Source organism: Apostichopus japonicus, chromosome 16 (assembly GCF_037975245.1).
Source record: "Apostichopus japonicus isolate 1M-3 chromosome 16, ASM3797524v1, whole genome shotgun sequence".
NCBI classification, from domain to species: Eukaryota; Metazoa; Echinodermata; class Holothuroidea; order Aspidochirotida; family Stichopodidae; genus Apostichopus; species Apostichopus japonicus.
In genome coordinates, this window is record NC_092576.1 from 39006947 (window position 1) to 39027992 (window position 21046).

General features: G+C 37.0%; 2 protein-coding genes across 5 annotated transcripts in view; both read right to left on the reverse strand.

The window, feature by feature from the left end:
- Positions 1 to 21046, reverse strand: part of LOC139982293 (uncharacterized) — a 166148-nt gene that overhangs the window by 113387 nt on the left and 31715 nt on the right. The gene's annotated exons all lie outside the window — the stretch shown is intronic.
- LOC139982325 (membrane-associated tyrosine- and threonine-specific cdc2-inhibitory kinase-like) lies at positions 2058 to 12614 on the reverse strand. Of its 2 annotated transcripts, XM_071995054.1 has the most exons (9): positions 12502 to 12614; positions 6200 to 6291; positions 5777 to 5882; positions 5051 to 5196; positions 4650 to 4836; positions 4169 to 4286; positions 3921 to 4019; positions 3327 to 3513; positions 2058 to 2644 (listed from the first exon to the last, which is right to left on the reverse strand). In XM_071995054.1, the coding sequence occupies exons 4-6, from the start codon at positions 5159 to 5161 to the stop codon at positions 4192 to 4194; spliced, it is 393 nt and encodes a 130-aa protein (XP_071851155.1). In that variant the 5' UTR covers positions 5162 to 5196; positions 5777 to 5882; positions 6200 to 6291; positions 12502 to 12614; the 3' UTR covers positions 2058 to 2644; positions 3327 to 3513; positions 3921 to 4019; positions 4169 to 4191. The 2 variants fall into 2 exon arrangements, with proteins under 2 accessions (XP_071851155.1, XP_071851156.1); XM_071995055.1 differs by lacking the exons at positions 2058 to 2644; positions 3327 to 3513; positions 3921 to 4019; positions 4169 to 4286; positions 4650 to 4836 and having other exon boundaries at positions 12502 to 12608.

The following is a 21046-nucleotide window of genomic DNA, read 5'->3' on the forward strand; positions in this document are numbered from 1 at the left end:
GATGTTGTGTATCGCCAGGGGACAGGAGAGATACTCATAACGGTATTGGTGGGTGAGTTTACTGTATGTTAGGGATGATATTGTAAGTGCTGAGAAGTTTCAGTTGCAGCGTCCTTTCGTCAGTTCTGTATGGTGCGATTTGTACACGGACAACTCCAAGAGGTCCAGTAGTGTTACTAAACATTGGTGTTTTTTACCGGTCTCCTAACAGCGGTGAAGAGATTTGCAATGGGATTTATATTGTATTCTAAGTATTAAAACAACTATCCAGTGACCTTCATTGACATATTATTTACTTTATTTGTTGGATCTTAAAATGAAGGTAACAAATGTTAAACCTCTATTTAAATTGTGAGTAGCTGCGGATGTAACATGACACGTAGAGAAACACCTTACAAACCACTTGCCGATTTAAAAAAAAAAAAAAAAACATATGTTTCCCTTCAGATATGAATCATGGCATTTTCAGATTCGATAACAGAAGTTATAATGAAAATGTACGATAACGAGATTTGAATAATTGTAATATTATATAGTTAAAGTAAAGGGTACTTTTAAAGTAATTGACAAGATAATTTTCACCATTTTCCAAACTATATCACAAACAGCTAATCAATATTACATACTATGTATTTGTTATCAAAATCATATATAACATCGCAACTGAAAACCGGGCCGAACCTTAGACGTTGCCCTCTTTCATTCATTCTAAAGGGGCCGGATCAGCCAGCGTTTTGAACAAAAGCCAATAAAACTATCAGTAAGTATCATCTTTATTTCCCTATTAAAATTTTCCCCCTCCCCCCCGACAATGATGCTTGTGGTAAACTATCCAATAGCAAACATAATGCAAACTAGCTTAGATTATTGCTGCTTTCACAAATAGATGCACAGCAGCTTTTATGCACAAAACCTTTGTATTCTTCAACTTTTTAAAGGTAAAACTCATTAACCTTGAAATTGAAGGAAAAACTGAAGAATCATTATTCAGTTAAACATCACTTCTACCACCAATCTCCTCACATATCTTACCTCCAGTCCATCAGACATACATGGGCATATCTACACAAATGACTAACCTGATATTCAACCTTGAATGAAGAAAATGATACGATTCCCGTATATTAGGCATCAAGTAGGATTGGTTTGGGGGGTAAAATGTTCGTAATCTTCCAGAGTATGTAACTTTGTAACATCATTAGATGCATACTGATATGTTATTTGTATAATATATGTCTACTATGAGGAAGAACTGTGTGCTGAAGAATCCGTCAAAACTTTGCTTTCTCTTCACGTGCAAATTCACTACCCACATAACCAGAAGTTGATTTATTTTTTACTCATCTTGTCAAGTATAATATTGGTCTTCTCAAATATATGCAACCCAAGTGAACCAATATTACATTACGATTAATCCGAGCTACTATTTACAAGCAATATAAGTTGCGAGTCTTTTTCAGTCATGAAAATTGCCCTTACAACTACATTGAAAACTTTAAACAATATTTTAATATATTTGTTAAGATAAAGGAACATTTATTTTAATTTGATCTCCTACAGTCCTTTTCCTTATAAATGAACACAAAATTTCCTCATTCTCTTCTCTGTGGTAATAATCACATTAAAGCAACGTTTTAATAGCAGGTAAAACGATTGGAAAGACCTGTTGTGTTATACTTCCTCGTATAAAGAGTTCGTTTCTGGAATATTTCATAACAACTTTAAAAAATGCCATTCTAGGTTGGTGATTCATTACACTCTAAACACAGTATTCTATAGAACACTTTATTAAAAACTAACTTGACTCTTGACAATTTATCAACCATTTGGTTATCACTCAATGTGTATACAAAAAAGGCTGAGAAAACATTGTAGTCATAACTAGTATTTTTGCTACGTCATTATTGATCAATAGAGAGATGGTGATATTAGAAGTCTCTGTTAGATGGCCTAATCCATTGATAAACATGACCAAACCATCGCTACTAAATTAAATAATTTAGAAGGCCATTGGCTTCACATGACCGACTTCCACTGGGCCTTGAGAGACTGAAAACAAACTAGCTTAACATTTAACTACAAGTAGAATCCTCTCCAGCAAAAGTAAAATAAAAGAGAAAGTTTGTTACTTTTAGAAACATAACTGTTTACTCTAGCCACTAAAGACTTCGATTCTGTACCACTAATTTGTGTAACAATTTACCAACATTACAATATGATCAATCCTTACAGACACTTTAAATTTCAAAGGTTTTAATAAGTTTGATTTCTTGGAGCATTTATAGTATATCATTACTGAAAGTCCGTACAGATGGACTATAACCTCAAAACTGTATGCTGTGTATAACAAAAAGTTTGTTCATCATAATCCTCCTAGGTCAGAGTACACTATACAACAGGAGAACACACAGTATGAGACATGTAAAAACCAGTAGCCATTTATCAAAGCATCCTCTTAAAGCAAACATGTGAGTTAACACAACAAGTGTTCATATAAATCAATCTTTGAAACTACTCTAAGATGTCCCTATGATACGTTGAATGCCACACTATTTAGTACTGTTTAATATAGAGCAGAAGTTGCTGCCTCTTCCTCAAGAACTGTGATCAATTCTCAGTCACTCTCGTCGGCTTCATTGAAATCCTAGTGAGCAGAAAATATGGAAAATGTGTAAAAAATGCAGGTGGATGATAAAGCTCTTTAAAGATGAAGATCTTCAATGAGTATTACACTTACATCTGTACTTTACAGCCGATCATATCCATGCATTGGATACGGTGAAAGGCTAAATACATACAGGGGTACATTGATCATATTTGTACTGGCAGACTAAGATGTTATGTCATCCAGGGAAGGGTTCTAAGGGTTCTAAAGGATTCTAATGGGTTATAAGGGAAGGGTTCTAAACATTTGGGAGGATTTTGTGGTTAATGGAGGATGCAAAGATGAAAATGTTGCTACCTTTTACAACTTTTGATACAATGTAGAATTTTTGCTCATTCAGTTTGGATTTCATTTGTAAAATTATAGAACTACATGAGTAGCAACTTCTTTGTCCTGCTATCTGTGGTTATCCATTAGACTGATTGATATTCTTAAGAATTATATCAGTATCTCATATTTCTTTAATACTGAAATAGTACATGAGCAAGTTATAAAACTGGTACTTTTTAAATTACTTTCACTTGTTCAACGTTAAGCTGGAATTTAATAACACAACATAAATATGTTTCATTACAACCATAACAACAGGAACAATAATATTATGCCCAGATTTTATATCTCTGTAATAATAGAAATTGTCTAATCACTGGGTTTAACTTACCATGTGTAGACTTCGAGGTCCGATACTACACTGAAAAGAATCATCCCTACTGTCTTCATCCATGCTAGATTCCATACTAGATACCTTAGAAGGTGTACCAACAGGCGACCCAAAAGGGGTCCCTCTAGGGGTACTCTTAGGTGACCTCAATAGACTTACATTTGGGCTACCACCAAACCTGAGAGCTCTGCTGAAAATAAACACAAGATTGTTGGCTGATAATTTAATTGAAAATATATTATATCACCATTTATCTTAAATTGTCAACCTATTATTTTCAATTTACTTAGGCTCTATTTCATGTATTTCTCTTTTATGTATAAGGATGTCTAAACTTTTTACTGAGACTAATAAGCAGGCAACAGATCAGATTCATGAGGAGCACCTTGCACCTCTGCGACCATACTCTGCCAGGAAATTGGAACTTGTTTAGTCAATGACAGGACAGTTAAAGTCAGTTTGCCAGAATTTTAATTAGTTGTGCTTCCTTAGCATTTCAATGTAATTTTAAACTACAGACAAAACAAGAATTCAGTTTTGAAATTGTTTCAGTGAGATGGGTTAACAAAGCGGTCACCAACATGGTGATATTACCTCTGTGGTGATAACCGAGCAATAGGGGAGGAACTCCCTGGAATTGGTTTAACCCCTCTTGGTCCAGATTTAGGAGTCCTTGGAACAGGGAACCGAAACCTAATCAACAGAGAAAATCAAATAGTTACCTAATAAAATAAATATCCTCATCAACGCATGTATGATTTAAAATACCATGCAATGGTCTTCACAATTTGAGCAACCAAAATTTTAAATTCTGAAAGATTTTAGAAGGATTAACATTTTACCGAGCTTTAGATAGCAGAATGGATTATCCTTTCGGGGCATCTTCCTCGCTGGAGAAGGAACTGTTGCTAAGGGGAACGCCAAAAGAACTGTGAGATTGGTCACTCTCGAAACATTCATCTACATAAAAGCCAAAAGAAGAAAACACAATGTTGAACAAATTCTTGGATGAACACTTCTACAATACTGTCATTCCTTAAATGCACTCTTTAAATGATGGTATTCCATTTTCACATCCTAAATATATACTGTATCTGTTTCACTCACTCTCTCAACCTACCCTGAGAGAGCACTCAAATGCTACTAGTACAATTTTTGCTGGATCTTGAGTTCATCATGTGTGTTCTCTACAACCCTATTTACATATTCTCCCCATTTCCAAACCTTGCGGTTCTCCATTTTCCTCCTGCATATACCCTCTCCCTTTTAGAAAAATAACTAAAAAAGATAAAATGAAAAATAAAGCAAACACAAGTTTCTCACCATCGGAGAAACTAACATCCCAATCTGATGGTCTTCTTATCTGTCTCTCTGTTTTTATAACTTTCTGTTCCATAGCAGAAGTTTGGAACAACTTTCTCTTCAGCGAAAACAGAGGACTGAAGATCCGATAAAATATGGCCAGAAAGAAACTCCACAGAACTAAGAGGATGTGAAAACATTTGTTTTTCTGTAAATGAGAAAAGGAAATAAAAAGCATTACAGACTAAAATGTTGAGCTTTTTTTAGCAGCACCAAGGGATGATTAATCTTTGATCATTATTAATTGTTACAGACACCGTGTTCTAGATGATGTCATCAGCAATTTAAGCTGCATCTTGTGGTTCAACGATCCAATCATATTCATAAATTTACTGATTTAAATGATCTATGCTGTTACTCACCAACTGCTGCAAAAAGAGCTCACGCCATCTAGATGTGAGCACTTGCTGGATCTTGGGGATTGTGATGAGTTGGGCCAGGGTAGGACGTTGGGTGTAATCACGAAGGAGCATAGCAACAACAAAGTTTTTCAGCTCTGGAGACACATCTGGCAAATGATATAGAAACTTCAAGTCAACATCTGAACAAATAATCTGGATGCCAGATTTTTTCCATTTGATAACAAGGAATATTAAAAAGGTCTACCACATCAAGATTACGGCAATTTCTAGAATATTCACAATTTTTAAAGGAATAAGTTGTATTATTCAAATTTTCCGAAAGGGTACAACTTTGTTTACACATTGTAAAATGTGATTTCCAAGGAAACCAACATGTACAGAGAGAGCAAAGAGCAACAAAAGTTGCTCAAATTGAAAACTCCAGCAAACTTCCCAGAAGATACAAATCCCTTTATACAAACAAGGAATTCATTGCTGCATGTTAACATTGTACCTTATACTGTCTAGTATAGTAAAGGAGGTCAAGCCTAACGACCGAATACAATGTGAAAAGTACAGTAGCTGTGAATAGCCGTACAGAGCATGTGGGAGAATGCCCCTGGGTTTGTGCAACATCATCAACCAGTGGAACTAAGAAGCGTCATAAGGAGAATACAGACTGGAATACAGAGGCTCTGGGCTTTACATAATCCTGGGTAGGTGTGTCATGGTGTGAGATTCACTTACCTCTGGCTAGGTGCCAAGGTATTTCACCATTTCTGAGTTGATGCCATCCATCTCCATGTTGTGGAATCTCCAATCTGTTGCTAGCTCTAAGATAGTCATCCCTAAACTGTTATGGTTTTAATAGAAAACAAAGACCATCAATGTTGATAAATAGGTCAATTGTCACTAGAAATTAAGATTTTGGAACAATAAATTCGTGGCTTGTCATTCTACTCAACCAAATTAGATACATTGAACTCTGTCTCATTTCAACCATCCTTGAATGCCTCCTTGCCAGCAATAATATGAATGAATTTGAATGCTATTTGCTCTTTGCATTGGATAAAAAAAAATGGCTGCAACAACTGAGCCAATAAGTTATTGACCTTTCCTCATATTAAGCATGAAAATATTTTCATACATCATATGTCATCATAAACTTACCTGAAGACATCAGCAGCCTTGCTATACTTCCCTTCCAGTAATTCTGGGGCAAGGTATTTGGCATCTCCCTCTCGAGCATTGATCAGCTCTCCCTGTAAACATTGAACGTGAAGGCAAAATTCAGGGTGGTAACAGAACTAGTGTTGGATGAAGTACTTAACCTTATTGAATCACAAGACTTCAGGTGCCAACAGAAGCTCATTTCAAACTCTATCCATGTGATGTTTGTCTATGAACACTCTGTAAAAGTTAGATGTCTGGTAAGACTATATAAATACGATGGAAGAGAGACTCAGAGAGGATTGACGTTTATCTTAATCGTGTATATTGAAAATCGAGTTTTACAGAGTCTGTGTAGAACCACAGAGAAAGTATTAAAGAGTTTCTTACGAGTATGATTATGTTACATCCCCCTTTTTCAGTTTAAGATGGAATCAAAGTAAATCAAAAGATTTTTGTTGTTATGTTGAAGAATTTACTAACGAGAAAAGATGATGCTGAGTGAAAAAAAATATGGAAGGTGGTTAGCAAATAAAACAAAACTATGTACATCAGGCTATGTTTTTTTAATGTCTAGAAGGGTGATCAATCTGGCGAGAACCTCTGAGGTGGTCGAAGAAGTCTTCCAAATCTGCTTCTGTCACCTGATGCCTCAGCAGCGGGTGTGTAGAACGTCACATGCTTGGCTGGGTCTGCGTTGTCTGATTGATGGGATGAGTCTGTTGTATTGGAGGTTGACGGAAATGTGGGTAAGACTGCAGCGTCTCTGATGTGCTGACGGTTTCTTCGCACTACTTTTCCGTTGGGAGTTTCAATGATGTAGGACCTTGGTTCTGCAGTTTTGTTCCTTACTGTGGCAGGGAACCAGTGTCCTGTGTCTTGGTTTTGCACATGGACGTGTTGACCTGGGTAAAGTGGTGGAAGTGTCTGGGGGAGAGCATGTTTGTCAAAATGCCTCTTTTGTGTGTCTTGCCTTTTCTCCAGTTCTTCCTTAATGTGCTCTGAGTTAAGGCTGGGGTTTGTGGACTTTCCTGGAAGTATTGACTTAAGTGTCCTTCCCATTAGCATTTTGGACGGGCTGGGTAGAGTCTGACTGACAGGAGTTGTTCTCCACATTAGTAAGGCCATGTGGATGTCTGTGTTGGATTGTTTGGCCTTTGTCAAGATTGACTTGGCGGTACGGACCTGTCGCTCAATGAATCCGTTGCCTTGTGGTCGCCTTGGAGATGAAGTGACATGGTCGAAACTCCACGCACTTGCAAATTGCTTGAAGAGTTCGCTGGCAAACTGAGGTCCGTTGTCGCTGACAACCTTTTCTGGTATCCCATGTTCACTGAACACCTGTTTCATGGCAATGATAACAGCGTGACTACTACAGTTTCCAGGAATTTTTCTTATGATGGGATACTTTGTGTAATAATCGGCTATTATCAACCACTGATTGTCGCTGAACTCAAATAGATCAACACCAATGGTGTTCCATGGTTTTGTTGGCAGGTCATGTTGTAATAGCGGTTCTGCTTGTTGAGATGGTTGATGTTCTTGACATATGGTACATGAATGCACCAGATCGTCGATGTGCTTGTTGATATTTGGCCAGTATACTGTTTCTCTTGCCAGCAGTTTGGTTTTTTCTCGACCAAGGTGGGGTACATGAAGCTGTTGTAGTATGTTCTGCCTCATGGTTTTCGGAATGACCACACGTTGGCCTTTGAGGATACATCCGTTGTCGACAGAGAGTTCATCCCTGAAGCCCCAATATGGTCGTATGTCTGTCGGCAGTTCCTTGATATGGTCTGGCCAGCCGGTGACGATGATCTCTGATAGTTGTTGGAGCAGTGGGTCTTGTCGTGTTTCCCTCTGCAACTGTACCATCCTCTCTGTTGAGAACCTCACTAGGTCGACTCGAATGTCAAGGTCAATGGTTGTTGACTCTCTTGGGTTGGGAAACCTTGACAGAGCATCTGCCAGTTGGTTGTCGGTCCCAGGGCGATGTTCGATGGTGAAATTGTAACCTTGAAGTTTTACCAACATGCGTTGCAGACGTGGCGGCGCTGATATGAGTGGCTTTTGGGTGATCATGATAAGGGGTTTATGATCTGTGATCACGTGAAACTCTCGGCCATACAGGTAGGTGTGAAAACGATGACAACCAAAAACAATTGAAAGCAGTTCCCTTTCAATGCAGGCATACCTTTGCTCTGTTTGAGTGAGGCTTTTGCTTGCATATGCCACTGGCTGCAAAAATCCATCCTCATTCTTTTGAAGAAGCGCCACCCCGAGTCCCTTGAGGCTGGCATCACACTGTAGATACACAGGTTCTTCTGAGGCGTAGTACAGAAGCAAGGATGAGGCTGAAATTTCCTGCTTCAGTTGATTGAAAGTGGATTGGTGGTGAGCTTCCCACAAAAACTCTGTGTTTGCTTTGAGTAGATCTCTGAGTGTGGATGTTTTGCTGCTGAAGTCCTTTACAAAACTGGACAAGTATGTCATCATTCCAAGAAACTGTTGGAGTTCTGTTTTGTTACTTGGAGGTGTCATGGACTGAATGTCTGCGACTTTTGCTGGATCTGGGTGTATGCCCTGGCTGGTGTAAACGTTTCCAAAAAAGGAAATGCTGTTTGTTTTGACGACACACTTGTTTGAGTTGAGGGCTAAGCCATGTTTCTTGGCTTGTTCCATGAAGTTGATTAAGTTTTCATCATGTTCCTTGTCCGTTTTCCCAAATATTACTATGTCATCAGCTATGCCACATGCTCCGTTGCACCTCTCAAGAATTCTATCCATTTCTAATTGGAAGATGTCTTGACTTACTGTTAGACCGAAGGGTAGGCGTTGGAAGCAATATCTCCCGAAAGGCGTTTGAAATGTTGTTAGTTTTTGGCTTTCGGTATCGAGTTTGACCGCCCAATATCCGGCTTTTGCATCGAGTTTCGAAAACACCTTTGCCCCTGAGAACTTGTGGTTTAATTCTTCAAGCGTTGGTGTCTTGTGGATAGGTCTTATGAGCGCTTGGTTGAGATGCTTTGGGTCTAAGCACACCCTTAGGCTTCCGTCTCGCTTTGTGACGTACGTGAGGGAGCTGACCCACTCGGTTGGTTCCTCGATGCGTCTGATGATGCTCTGGCTTTCCATTGAGTCCAGCTCTTGTTTGATCTTTCCTCGGAGAGCGATTGGTGTTTTTCTTGGTGGGTCTATGTGGCTTGGCACATTTGGATCCAGGACAAGTTTGTGCTCATTTTGGAATTCGCCTATTTTGTCAAACTGATTTGGATAGGCTTGCTTCAGGTCTTGAATACTGTTGATGTTTGATTGTTCCTTTGTTATGGCGCAGTGCAAGGTGATGAGGTGTAGATCCCTGCAAGAGTTCAATCCTAGTATTGCTGGACCCGTTACGTCGACCACAAAGAATGTTGTTTGGAGCCATTCCTCTTGGAAACGAGATTCGAGTGTTGTAGTCCCAAAGCATTTGATTACTTCGTCATTGTATGCAGTTAATACACAGTTTGTCTCCTTTAGAAAACCCGGTGTTGGTTTTCCTGTATGATCAATATGTTCAGGATACATGTTTCTGTAGATTCTCATGGGTAAGGTATTTCCTTCTGCGCCTGTGTCGACCTTTATGTTTAGGGAATGAACACCTGGCTTGTTGTTGAGCTTAATGTCGATGTTGGCATGTACTTGATTTCTCGTTTCAGAAGAGTGCATTGATGACACCTTGATGGAGCTGAAGGAAAATGATTCCAGCTCCTTTGCGATCTGATCCTCTCTGTCCGGTAACTGTTGGATGGACTCGATATGTTTGTTTGTACGTGGCTGGTTATTACTGTGGGAGTCAAAGTTGTTACGACTTCTGTGTGCCCCTCTGGAATGAGACTGTCTTGACTTTGATTTCGATTGCCCACCTTTTTTAAACTTTGTTGTGAGGCATAACTTGGCCCAATGGCCCATCTTTCCGCATGCTCTGCACTGATCGTTTCGTGCGGGACAGTTACCTTTGACGTGATCACCACCACAGTTCCGGCATCTAGTGCCTTTCTTGTTGATCGTGGCAATTTGAGAAGTTGGCTTCGATTGCATAGCTTGTATGTCAGTGATGTGTGCTGCAGCTGCTTCATATCTACGACCTAGCTCTAAGGCTTTTTGGATCGTAAATTCTTTTGGCTGACTCAGGAGTTCTTTCTGAAATTCAGAAATTGGAGTACTAGCAATGATTTGCTCCACTAGACGTTCGTCCACTTCTTCTTTCGTGAAATCACATTTTTTTGAAAGTAGCTTGCAACGGTTGACAAAATCATCAAGCTTTTCCCCGGGTTGTTGATAGTAGTTTCGTAGTTTCAGTCGTGCAATTCTGAAGTTTTCTGCTGGTTCTAGCTGTGCCATAAATTTTCCAAAAAGGGTACTGGCACATTTTGATTCTTCATCTGTTAAAGTCCAGCTGTTGTATCGCTGTAAGCCTTCCTCCCCAACAGCAAGAAGCAGAATGGGAACTTGGTCGGCTCCGGTTATCTTTTTTATTTGGAAATAGAGCTCTAGTCGTTGTTTGAACAGCTTGAATGATTCTCCCTGGTTCGATGAATTCCAATCCATTTTCGGTACACTATCTGCCATGGTTGATCTGTGTTGGCAATTCTCTGTGATGGGATGCTTAAAGAGTTCTGGAATAGCGCCACACTAATGATGAGCGCGAAAACAAACTTTGTATGAGAGGCAATCGTTAGGACACCCGTTAGAGAATCGCCGTAGTCCGTTGTATTGTATACACAGTAGTGTCGTTGTGGCCTATGTGTACTGAGTGATAGCGCTAGGCCTGTCGTTCCGGTGGTACTTACGGAGATACCGTCTCTAAAATCGTTGATTTCTGGCGTATGTCGATGAAGCCAGGACAGTGTTTACGTTCGGCGTGTTCCTGGTGGTGTAACCTTTGAACCGCTGCCACCATGTAAAAGTTAGATGTCTGGTAAGACTATATAAATACGATGGAAGAGAGACTCAGAGAGGATTGACGTTTATCTTAATCGTGTATATTGAAAATCGAGTTTTACAGAGTCTGTGTAGAACCACAGAGAAAGTATTAAAGAGTTTCTTACGAGTATGATTATGTTACACACTCAAGCCTATTTAAAGCTGCATGTCTTTGACCAGTGCTCAGAGAATTGGAAGGCAGGTCCGAAATTGTGGCACCTATTCCTGCTACGGGGACTGCTTTTATCATCATGATCCTTTTACGAGAGTGAACTTCCATCATCTGACCACTATCTCAAACACTTATGGCGATGAAGGCAACATATTCACTGTAAACACAGTATAGCCATGGTAAACAAAACAAAACAAAACAGGTTGGTAGCTCACAGTTTCTAATTCGCAAACCAAAAGTACCCAGTCCACAGAAGAATCCTCCCAAAAACAGCAGCAATTGTGAATAGGTTTTCTGTTTTATTTTTGCTTTGTTTTTTGCAAGGTTTTGATACATGAAATTAGGAACTGTGGTATGAACACTCTCACCCCTACAACATGTAAACGTTACACATAGAATAAGAAAGCAATACATTAAGGTCTCTTGGTCTTTGATAACAATCTTCAGACACTAATATTACACTGGGTATAATATATCAAGTTTGCTTTTACTTTCTATTATTCTGAAATGACATTTGACATGACTAACATGACCAATCTTCCATATTTATAACCGCTACTTAATATGAAATTACAAAGGTTACCACTGGGAACTATGGTTTTTTATTGGTTTAAACCAGCATTATACCGTGCAAGTTGGTACCAATTTGCACGATTACCATTTGTTACCGATTTTGCTAACTATGGTTGACTATACAGTTGATACACTGATGGCAAATGTTAATATTTCATTCATTACGGTTTTGCGGTGCTAATGCTTAACACTCACCACCATCTATTACACAGAGACGATGTGATGTGTGGTGTTGTGACGTGATGTCATGTAAGTTGATGGTCGGATGGGATATGTTGGGATGTTTGTTGATATGAAGGGAAGCAAGGTGATAGATGGGCTGGGATGTGAAGTGATATGAAACAAGGTGATGGATTTGGTGGGACAAGATGGGATCTTTTTTGATGTGATGTGACGCACAGTGATGGATTGGGTGGATGTGGCGTGATGTGACGCAAAGTAAGGAGGCATGACGGATAACATGGGTGTGCTGGAATTGGATCCAATATGAAATAATGTGAGAGGATGTCCTGATCTCCACTTTGAATACCACATATGTGATGTGATGATCGATGTAACGTCATGTGATGATGGGTGGTTGAAACAAACTTACTGATTTCACACTGACTGTCAACCCAAAGTCTCCCAGCTTACAGAGGCCATCCATGCCAATTAATATCTTGTCCACTTTAACATCTAGATGAAAGACGTTGTTTTCATGGAGATGCTTTAATCCCTAAGTAATGAATTAATCAAAACAAATGCCATAAGAACTGAATAGAAAAAAACTTTTAATGAATATTTTTGGACTAGAAATATTAACATTTCTAATAACATTTATTTCTACATTTACAAAGCCACAATGAACCTAAAGTATACCCTCATTGCCTCAGCTCCCCTTCCAGTTGCTATCAAAATGTGAAATAAGATATGCTTGCTGTTAACACATTGCTTATATACATATGTATAAGTATACGTGTTGAGTCTAAGGAGTAAATAGTAAGAGAAAACAGTGCAATTTGACCTTTGTATGACCTACCGGATTTGCATAGACGACAAATTTAACCGCGTAAGTGGCATAATAATATGTCGCTGAATATGTTATAGTCAAATCACACAGAACGTTTCCTTGTACAATGTACAATGTACAATGAAGACAAGGTTATACAAAAAAAAAATAGGGAGCCTCTTATCTGGTTTGTCTATTTAAAGGATGTATGAAAAATCGGATGTATATCCCATGGGGACATTTGTGTTAAGTACCAAGATAACGTTTAGTTCCAGTAGACGCATATGCGCTAACAACGAGTACGGGTACTGATTCTCTGCTAGTCCGCCCTAAACCCCTCATTACAATATTTTATTACATACATGATGAAAAGTAAAGGAAGTCTATGGGAAATGTTATAATCGCATACCAGCCACACTTTTTGAGGCATATTTATATATATATATATATATATATATATATATATATATATATATATATATATATATATATATATATATATATATATATATATACACTCGTTATAAACGTTATCACTTAACCAATAAAAGTATTAGATTGAATAAAAGGAAGTGCAAACATGTATTTAAGTCAATATCCTTCTGATTTAAGATATCTGTACAGACTCAGAGTGCAATGACTTTGCCTAACTTTCATTTGATATAATATTTAGTTAGGATTTTTTTTTTATTTTATCTTTCATTGATCATCTAGTCGTCAGAGTTATCAAGATACAACATACATTTGGATGAGAGAGGATCGGGTTGAATCCTTAAGCTTGCGATCGATATGAGATATACGATTGAAAACCACACAATAATATAATTGTTATGTTCGGACCTATTATAGGAACACACATGCAATTCCGATGGTAAAGGAGTTAGATCGTCAACACTATGTTTCCATAAAGTTTTTTTAAAGACCGCACGATTTATATTTCATTACATACGTCTTCCAGCTACCACAATGGCGATGGTGAAGTTAGTGCTTCACTCTGCTCGCCAAAAGGAGTTAGGACACATAAAAACGTTGTTGTATGTAAGTGAATTAAATATGGTGAAGTACTCCAATTCATTTATATCTAACGAGATTTGAACCTTGTTGGAATGGTAGAGTTAAATGTAGGGCTTTCAATGGGAGGGGTTTGTCAAAGAGGTCGTTGAGCGCCCGTATAAGCCTCCTACAGAAAAAAAAAAAAACATGTAAAGTTTATACTTTGGCAAAGGGTGCTTTCGGAGGTATGTTAAGACAATACACTTTATACATGATCATGTTTAAAAGCAAGATTGTGCTAATAAATATTCTTGAATATTATGTAAATGTTAAGAAAAAGCGGGCAGGGGAGTTTACTTACCAAACTAAATCTCCCGACTGACGTCACAGATGGAGTCAATATAACAGTGTTTTTAATTGTTTTATTGTGAAACTGGCACTTTCCCACCATTTAAAACAATCAACCTAGTGATGGATAATATCTATACGTTTATCATTATAGCCTACACATATTAACATAACGTTTACATATAGTCGGCAAGATCTGCCTATCCTCCTTCCTCAGCGAACATTGGCTATAATGGAAGTGGGGGAGAGACACACAAATGAGAGCAATATTTGGGGTTCATGGATTGGGCTGAGGGACTGCATGAAGCATTATTATATGGTAGGGCAGGTGTGGGGGGGGGGGAGAAGCAACCAAATCGGCAAACAATTTCTAACACTAATCGCTGATAATGCTAAAAGTAAATAATAAAGCACATTTAAGAAACCAGTTAATGAACCATCAAACTACGATGGCCAATAAATATTGAATATAAAATATCGCCATTGTGAAATAATTACTCATAACTTGATGCAGTCAATGTTTTCTTGTTTGCATGCTGGCCCATCACTAAGTTTGTAGTTGACACCATTTGGAATATGCTTTGATATCTTAAAACATCTTAAAACATTGCTTAACTTTAAATCAATCTTGCAATGAACTGAAAATAAACGTATTATCTTTTTTAACGCGCATTATCTGTCTTTCCATTTCTTTACAACTCGAAAGAAAATATATTCTTGCCATCGTAGATCTATTTGTATGTATTAGTATTAGCCATATTGGCACAAATATGCCACGTTCGACACAACATGGCCATATCACTTATATGAAGTAGAGGCTGACGAAAATAATAATTACTATTTATAATTACGCAGCAAATAATGTGTTGATAGATTATTTTAATATATATCTTGGGTTTGTGAGTATCGTGGGTTAAATTCATTTATTGTTTTCATGACAATTTTAACGAACTTAAAAAAAAAAGTATAAATACCTGCTCTCTATGCGTAATAAAAGCAGAAGCAAAACTATTAAAAAGACACAAAATGTAATTAAATAGCTTAATTCTGTTTAATTTATTTACTGATCGATAAATACACTCTTAATATTGATGAAAAGTTCATTTATGAATTTTGTAATTTCTGAAATTTAATTTGATTTCAAATTGCAAAAATGAAGTTATACATTTTGTTGGTATTATTTATTACTTAAAAGCTAAAGTAATGTTATATAATGTCGGGATAAAAACTACATGTTTCCAATTTTTTTTACAGAAAAGCAATATCAAATGCAATCAAAGCTCAATAAACAGAAACTAATATTTATCATTTACAAAGCAACAAAATGATGCTAAAAAACGAATTCATTCTGATGTATTTTACCAAATGGATCACGTTGCATCATGACTTCATATCAAATTGTAACGTCTTTTACTTTTTTAACTTACAGAAAATCATTTAAATTGTCACATTCTGTAGCCTTCTTGTTTATCATTAAAATAGAAGTTCTTAGAAATAATGAGATATATATTCTCAATGTACATGTTTAGTTCTCTTCAGGAAGACACTATGTAATGAACAGGCAAAACTTGAGAAACAAAGACGGAAAATAATAAGAAAGCTAACAACGTTGCGTAAGAATTAAAAAGGAACATATGAGGTCTTATCACTCTTCACATCGAAAAGAAAACAAAGTGCGACTTAAAACGAACACATTCATTACACATTGAGCTCCAAAGGGAGAATTGAGCTCATTTCATAATTGTATTATTATGCTAATCTACCGTCGAATCAAATAGGTGAGTAGATAATGTGTTTATTCAAAGAATGAAATAAAAGTTAAACAAACGAGTAGGAACACATTCAAATGGACCGTTACCCAATCTTCCTCACTTTGATAAATGGGGGCAAGATTATCTCTGGCCCTTCACATTCAACTTATGGATCGATGCTTACACAGCCCTGCCTAAGCTTTCAAACGGATCACTTATAGTTACAGAAATGAGTGTCAAGCATCAAACTATTATTTTTCATTTCGTGTATCTCAAAATGCTGTAATATTCGATTAGGTGAAGGGGGGGGGGCAGGAAATGTCAAACTTGAAATGAAACACTGACACTTGTGCAGTTTAGGTAATGTATTCATTTAGACAAAAGATATTTATAGCAACCCGTCGCAGTCACTAAATATTGTAAACATTCCTTCAAGTGGTGAATACCACAGTAGTTTTCGGTCCCACACTTTTGATAGTTTTCTACATCACTGTTGAAAATTGGAAATTGGCAGCTGACTATTGATATCTTATGACTATGGATCTGAGATCACGTGACAAATAGTAGCTTCTGATTTTAAACATGTATAAAGTACATGAGAATGTTGCAGCTTTCTTTTTTACAATTAATAATTATGTGACATTAAACGGTGTTGAGGATCGAGTATATTAAATAACTGATCTTTTCCAATACTTTGGGTTGTAGTGACTTTTCTTTAGACCTTATTATATACCTAATTGATAATCTAAAAATAACCCTGCTCCATTTGTACTCTAAGTGTCAGTTTTTAAGGGAAGGACCCACACCCTAGAAAAAGAGCGGATTAAAGTTAATAAAGACATGACCCTTCCTTCTGTACACGTTATATCATAAAGGCTCTTGACCATTCATATAACAGCCGAGAAAACCTTATAACTATGCTAGGGTAATATTGTAGCAAATTCAATATAAATTGAGCAAACTTGATACCAAACTATATTTGAATCATTAGTTCCTCTCGCATAGAACTCAGTTGAAAAAGGTGCCTGGCAACATACCACTTATATAACACTTAATAACCATTTTGTAATTATGCTGTAAATGCTTCTTGTGATTCTCCATTCATTCATACCATTTCCCAGGGGCGTGCGTTAAGGGTGAGGTGAATAGAGGTCTATGCCCCTTCCTCTTCTCTCATGTCAGGATAAATGGATAGGTTGTGGATGTGCTTACATTCATTCTTGGGAAAATAAGACCTCTGTTAAGTGTTAGTTACATACCCTTTCAACCAATTATTTATTGGCAAAGCCTAGCCCTTAGACTTATAATAGACTTAAATAATGTTCCAATGATGAGGTATTGATGCTCAATTGAACTTTAAGCGGTGATTTACAGGGACAAGGATCTCCATACACCCCCATACACGAGAAACAATATATCCCCCACCTCTGATACCTAGTGCACGCCACTGCAGTTTCTGCAATGGATTAATGTGGTAGAAAACTGAACTTATGTTTTGGTGACACCTGAGTTATTATTAACATCAATGTCTCCTGTACTTGACAACGTATCGTCATCTACTTATTCTGTTTCAAGATTTCGCTTTCCTCTCGAGACTATCCAGGTCTGCTGCCATGGTTCATCTCTGTTAAGAATAAAGTAAGATCAACTAGTGCATAATTATAACCGACATATCTAAACACTCTTATATCATTTATAGTACATAACATAGTCACCAGTATTTCCAAGTTAAGATTTAAAACCGATTGACATTTTAAGATCATATTAGAAATGAGTTGCTGCTTTCCAAGTTATCTGTTACCAGTGAGTGAATAAACAATTATTCTACGTTTTCTGCAGTTGACGCTACATGTTAAATGAAACTTAGAACTGTATTGACCTTGACAATGTAAATCTATCAAATCAATCTCTGAAAAGGTATATGAACAGCAGAGTGACACCTTGTGTAGATCTAAATCAACATCATGATCTTGGAAAACAAAAGTGCGAACTCACAGTAATGAAAATGTTAAGAAGCATTAATAAGTGTAAGATTGACGCATATGTGGGGTGGGGATGGCCATTAAAGAGGAGCCTAATGATACGTTACTGTTCTGTTCTGCATGGATTGGTCTTATTAGAGGGGTGTCTAATTCTAATTTGGTTATAAATTTTGCTAATTTATGTACAATCATATTACACAAGTCAGTCTGACCTATGTTAGCTTTGATGATAAGAAATCTTTATATAAACATATGATCGACTGAAACATTCGTCAGTCGTTTGTCTGAAATGCCGTACTCTTTCTGGCAACATTTCAATAATAATAATCCGATCTAAACCAAAAATGCTAAAAACTTGCAGAAACAGACGTAGACAATCTCTTTTCCTTCTACGGTGTCTTTTGGCTTTGTCATTTTCTACAACTGAAATATCTTCAGAATTTTAAATTATTTTGCCGTTAAACATTGGTTTCTCATAATTTATTGCTCTAAAGCGGCATCGCATGTTTATGATTGTTTCAAATAACAATAATGATCCGCTGAGATTAGCAACATTCGGAGTCACTCTATTAAATTTGCAATTCGCATTAGTTGATGTCCTCTTTAATACAAATTCAAATTTTAAAGATCTTATATTTACTTAAATATATACTATTTTCACACTAGGGATATTGTAATTATATTGGTACAATGCCGTGTATATCATATTTTCTATGTCGGTATGAAACAAACTTGTTTCTTTTTTTATGTTGTTTGGTAGTGTTTAGACCTTGCACTCTGTTAGCATTATTTCCTTACCTGTAGTGATGACGGAAGCTTTTCACCTGTTAAAAAAAAAAGAGATCAACGCAAAGTTAAGATAAAACATTAAAATGCCCACTCTATCAATCCTCCCAACCGGCAGAAAGCATCTTTATCCTTGCTACGGTGAATCCTAATTGATAACACAAGACTGCCTCTAAGCGATGAATGCAATGTTTCTGTTTATGTGTGACATTTTTAGTCGATACTAATTTTTCGAACTAAATCATCTCAAACATCTAAAACATATAGCCACATATTTATACCAAAATAAAAAAACCTCAAACAATTAAATTAAACATAATAATTCACTGCTCTGCTGATCGTGGTACCTATCATTCTTTAGCCAACACTCTGATGTGACGATAAAATAGTTAACCAAGAGTTTGATTAATTTTAATGCTACAGTCAATAATACATGAGAATCAATGTTGTGCCCACATTAAAATACAACTATTAACATACTACCACATACCACCACATCCATCCTACCGAGTACTTAAAAATGTCCGTTCAGAAGAATGAACTCAAACATAATTTAAGTGTTGATTAAATTATAATGTTACAAAGAAAATCAAGTTTAGACCTATTGCCGTTTCAGATGTTTCATGTTTAAGAAATTAAGCTTTAAAGCATAATTATTAGCATTATAATGACACTGCTAAGGCTAAATGAATGGTCAGCTCAGTTGAGTTCCTCGTTCCTGCTTAAATCTGTTGTTTTTGCTTTCGAATACTTGGTTATTAAATAAAATGTGATCTCATATGAACACAAAGTTCCCAGTGGAAAAACCTGTTTTCTACTCACCGTAAAAACAATAAATATGAGAAGAGGGAAACCTCCCGCTAAAGTGACTTGCCTTTTAGTACATTACATATGCAGCACAATAGTAGATCGCAAACTAACCCTGGCTGAAGTTCATACGGTCACATGTACTTAGGCCGACATTTGACCTCACCTAATACAACAAGGAGGTTCTACTACATATGGAGCAGTCAAATCAGCATGATATTCACATCTTCATGGACGTGTGACCTTTAGATATTTCACAGGGTTTGCTTTTTCCAACATTAAATTTGCTTTCATCTATTCCAAATTGTGGAGTAATCTTACTTTTCATTTGAGTAATCTAACATGCATATTATCTCTTTTTGAAGGTAAAACTCTCAAGATAAAAGACTATGATATATTGGCCCTTTTGGACTTCTCCAGACCAGAAAAGAACTTTGACCTCTATCCAAAACAATACTGTTCTTGTACTCACTATATCGTTTTTATAAGGCTTTTGACTATAAAACTTAAAAATGTGAACTTGCTGACCCCAAATGACCTTGACCTGCACACAAAACAATACCATTGTTGTTCTGGTTATGGGGAAGCTACATGTCACTTATGAGAATAGCAAAGATTACATATCTTGAGATGTTTACATGCTAGGGCGTCACACACATGCGCCCGCACACAAATTCGACTGCATAAGTTACTTGCCTGACAAGTAACCAAAAAGTAAGTTGACAGAAACTCTGAATGTTAACGAGTGTTGACTACTATTGAAAAGGAGTCGTTATCATATCATACCATATAGAGGCAATGTTGATCCCCGGGCCTCGGTAAACCTGTACCACGTCCATATGTAAAATATTTATTGTTGGAAGTATTTCGTGTTTAAAAATATGATAAAAAGTACAAATGTTTACAATGGAACATGTGCTTTCGTTTTAATTAGATTTAATTTATGGCTATTCAACATGGGATTACACAGGAATTTCACTGTACTCATGTACATGTCTGTATTATACTGACCGATTTACCAAATGAAGTAGAATATTTACTATTTGCATAACATTACCTCTTGACGAAATTCTGCATCCGTCAATTCATCTCCAATCAGTTTTGCCTGTAAATAACAAATGGATAGTATGAATGGAGAAAACAAAAATATGACTTCCAAAATCAATACAAGTTGCTTTAATATTTTGTTATTATTCTCCCTGTAAATATGATAAATGTTATCCAGCATCAACAATTTTTTGGGATCATCACCATCATCACAATCATCACCATCATCACACACTATCATCACACACCATCGCCAAAACCAACACCCCAACAACCATCATCACCATCACCATCACAATCACCACCACCATCATCACCATCACTGCCATCACAACCATCACCACCATCATTACCATCACCACCACCATCGCATCACCATCACATCATCACATCACCATCATCACCATCACTGCCATCACAACCATCACCACCATC

Coding starts and splice junctions, on each gene's coding strand:
- LOC139982325 (XM_071995054.1), bottom strand. CDS start 5,161: ATGCTCCTTCGTGATTACACCCAACGTCCTACCCTGGCCCAACTCATC. Junction 4,837..5,050: donor AGCTCTTTTTGCAGCAGTTG/GTGAGTAACAGC, acceptor TCTCATTTACAG/AAAAACAAATGTTTTCACAT. Junction 4,287..4,649: donor GGATGTTAGTTTCTCCGATG/GTGAGAAACTTG, acceptor GCTTTTATGTAG/ATGAATGTTTCGAGAGTGAC.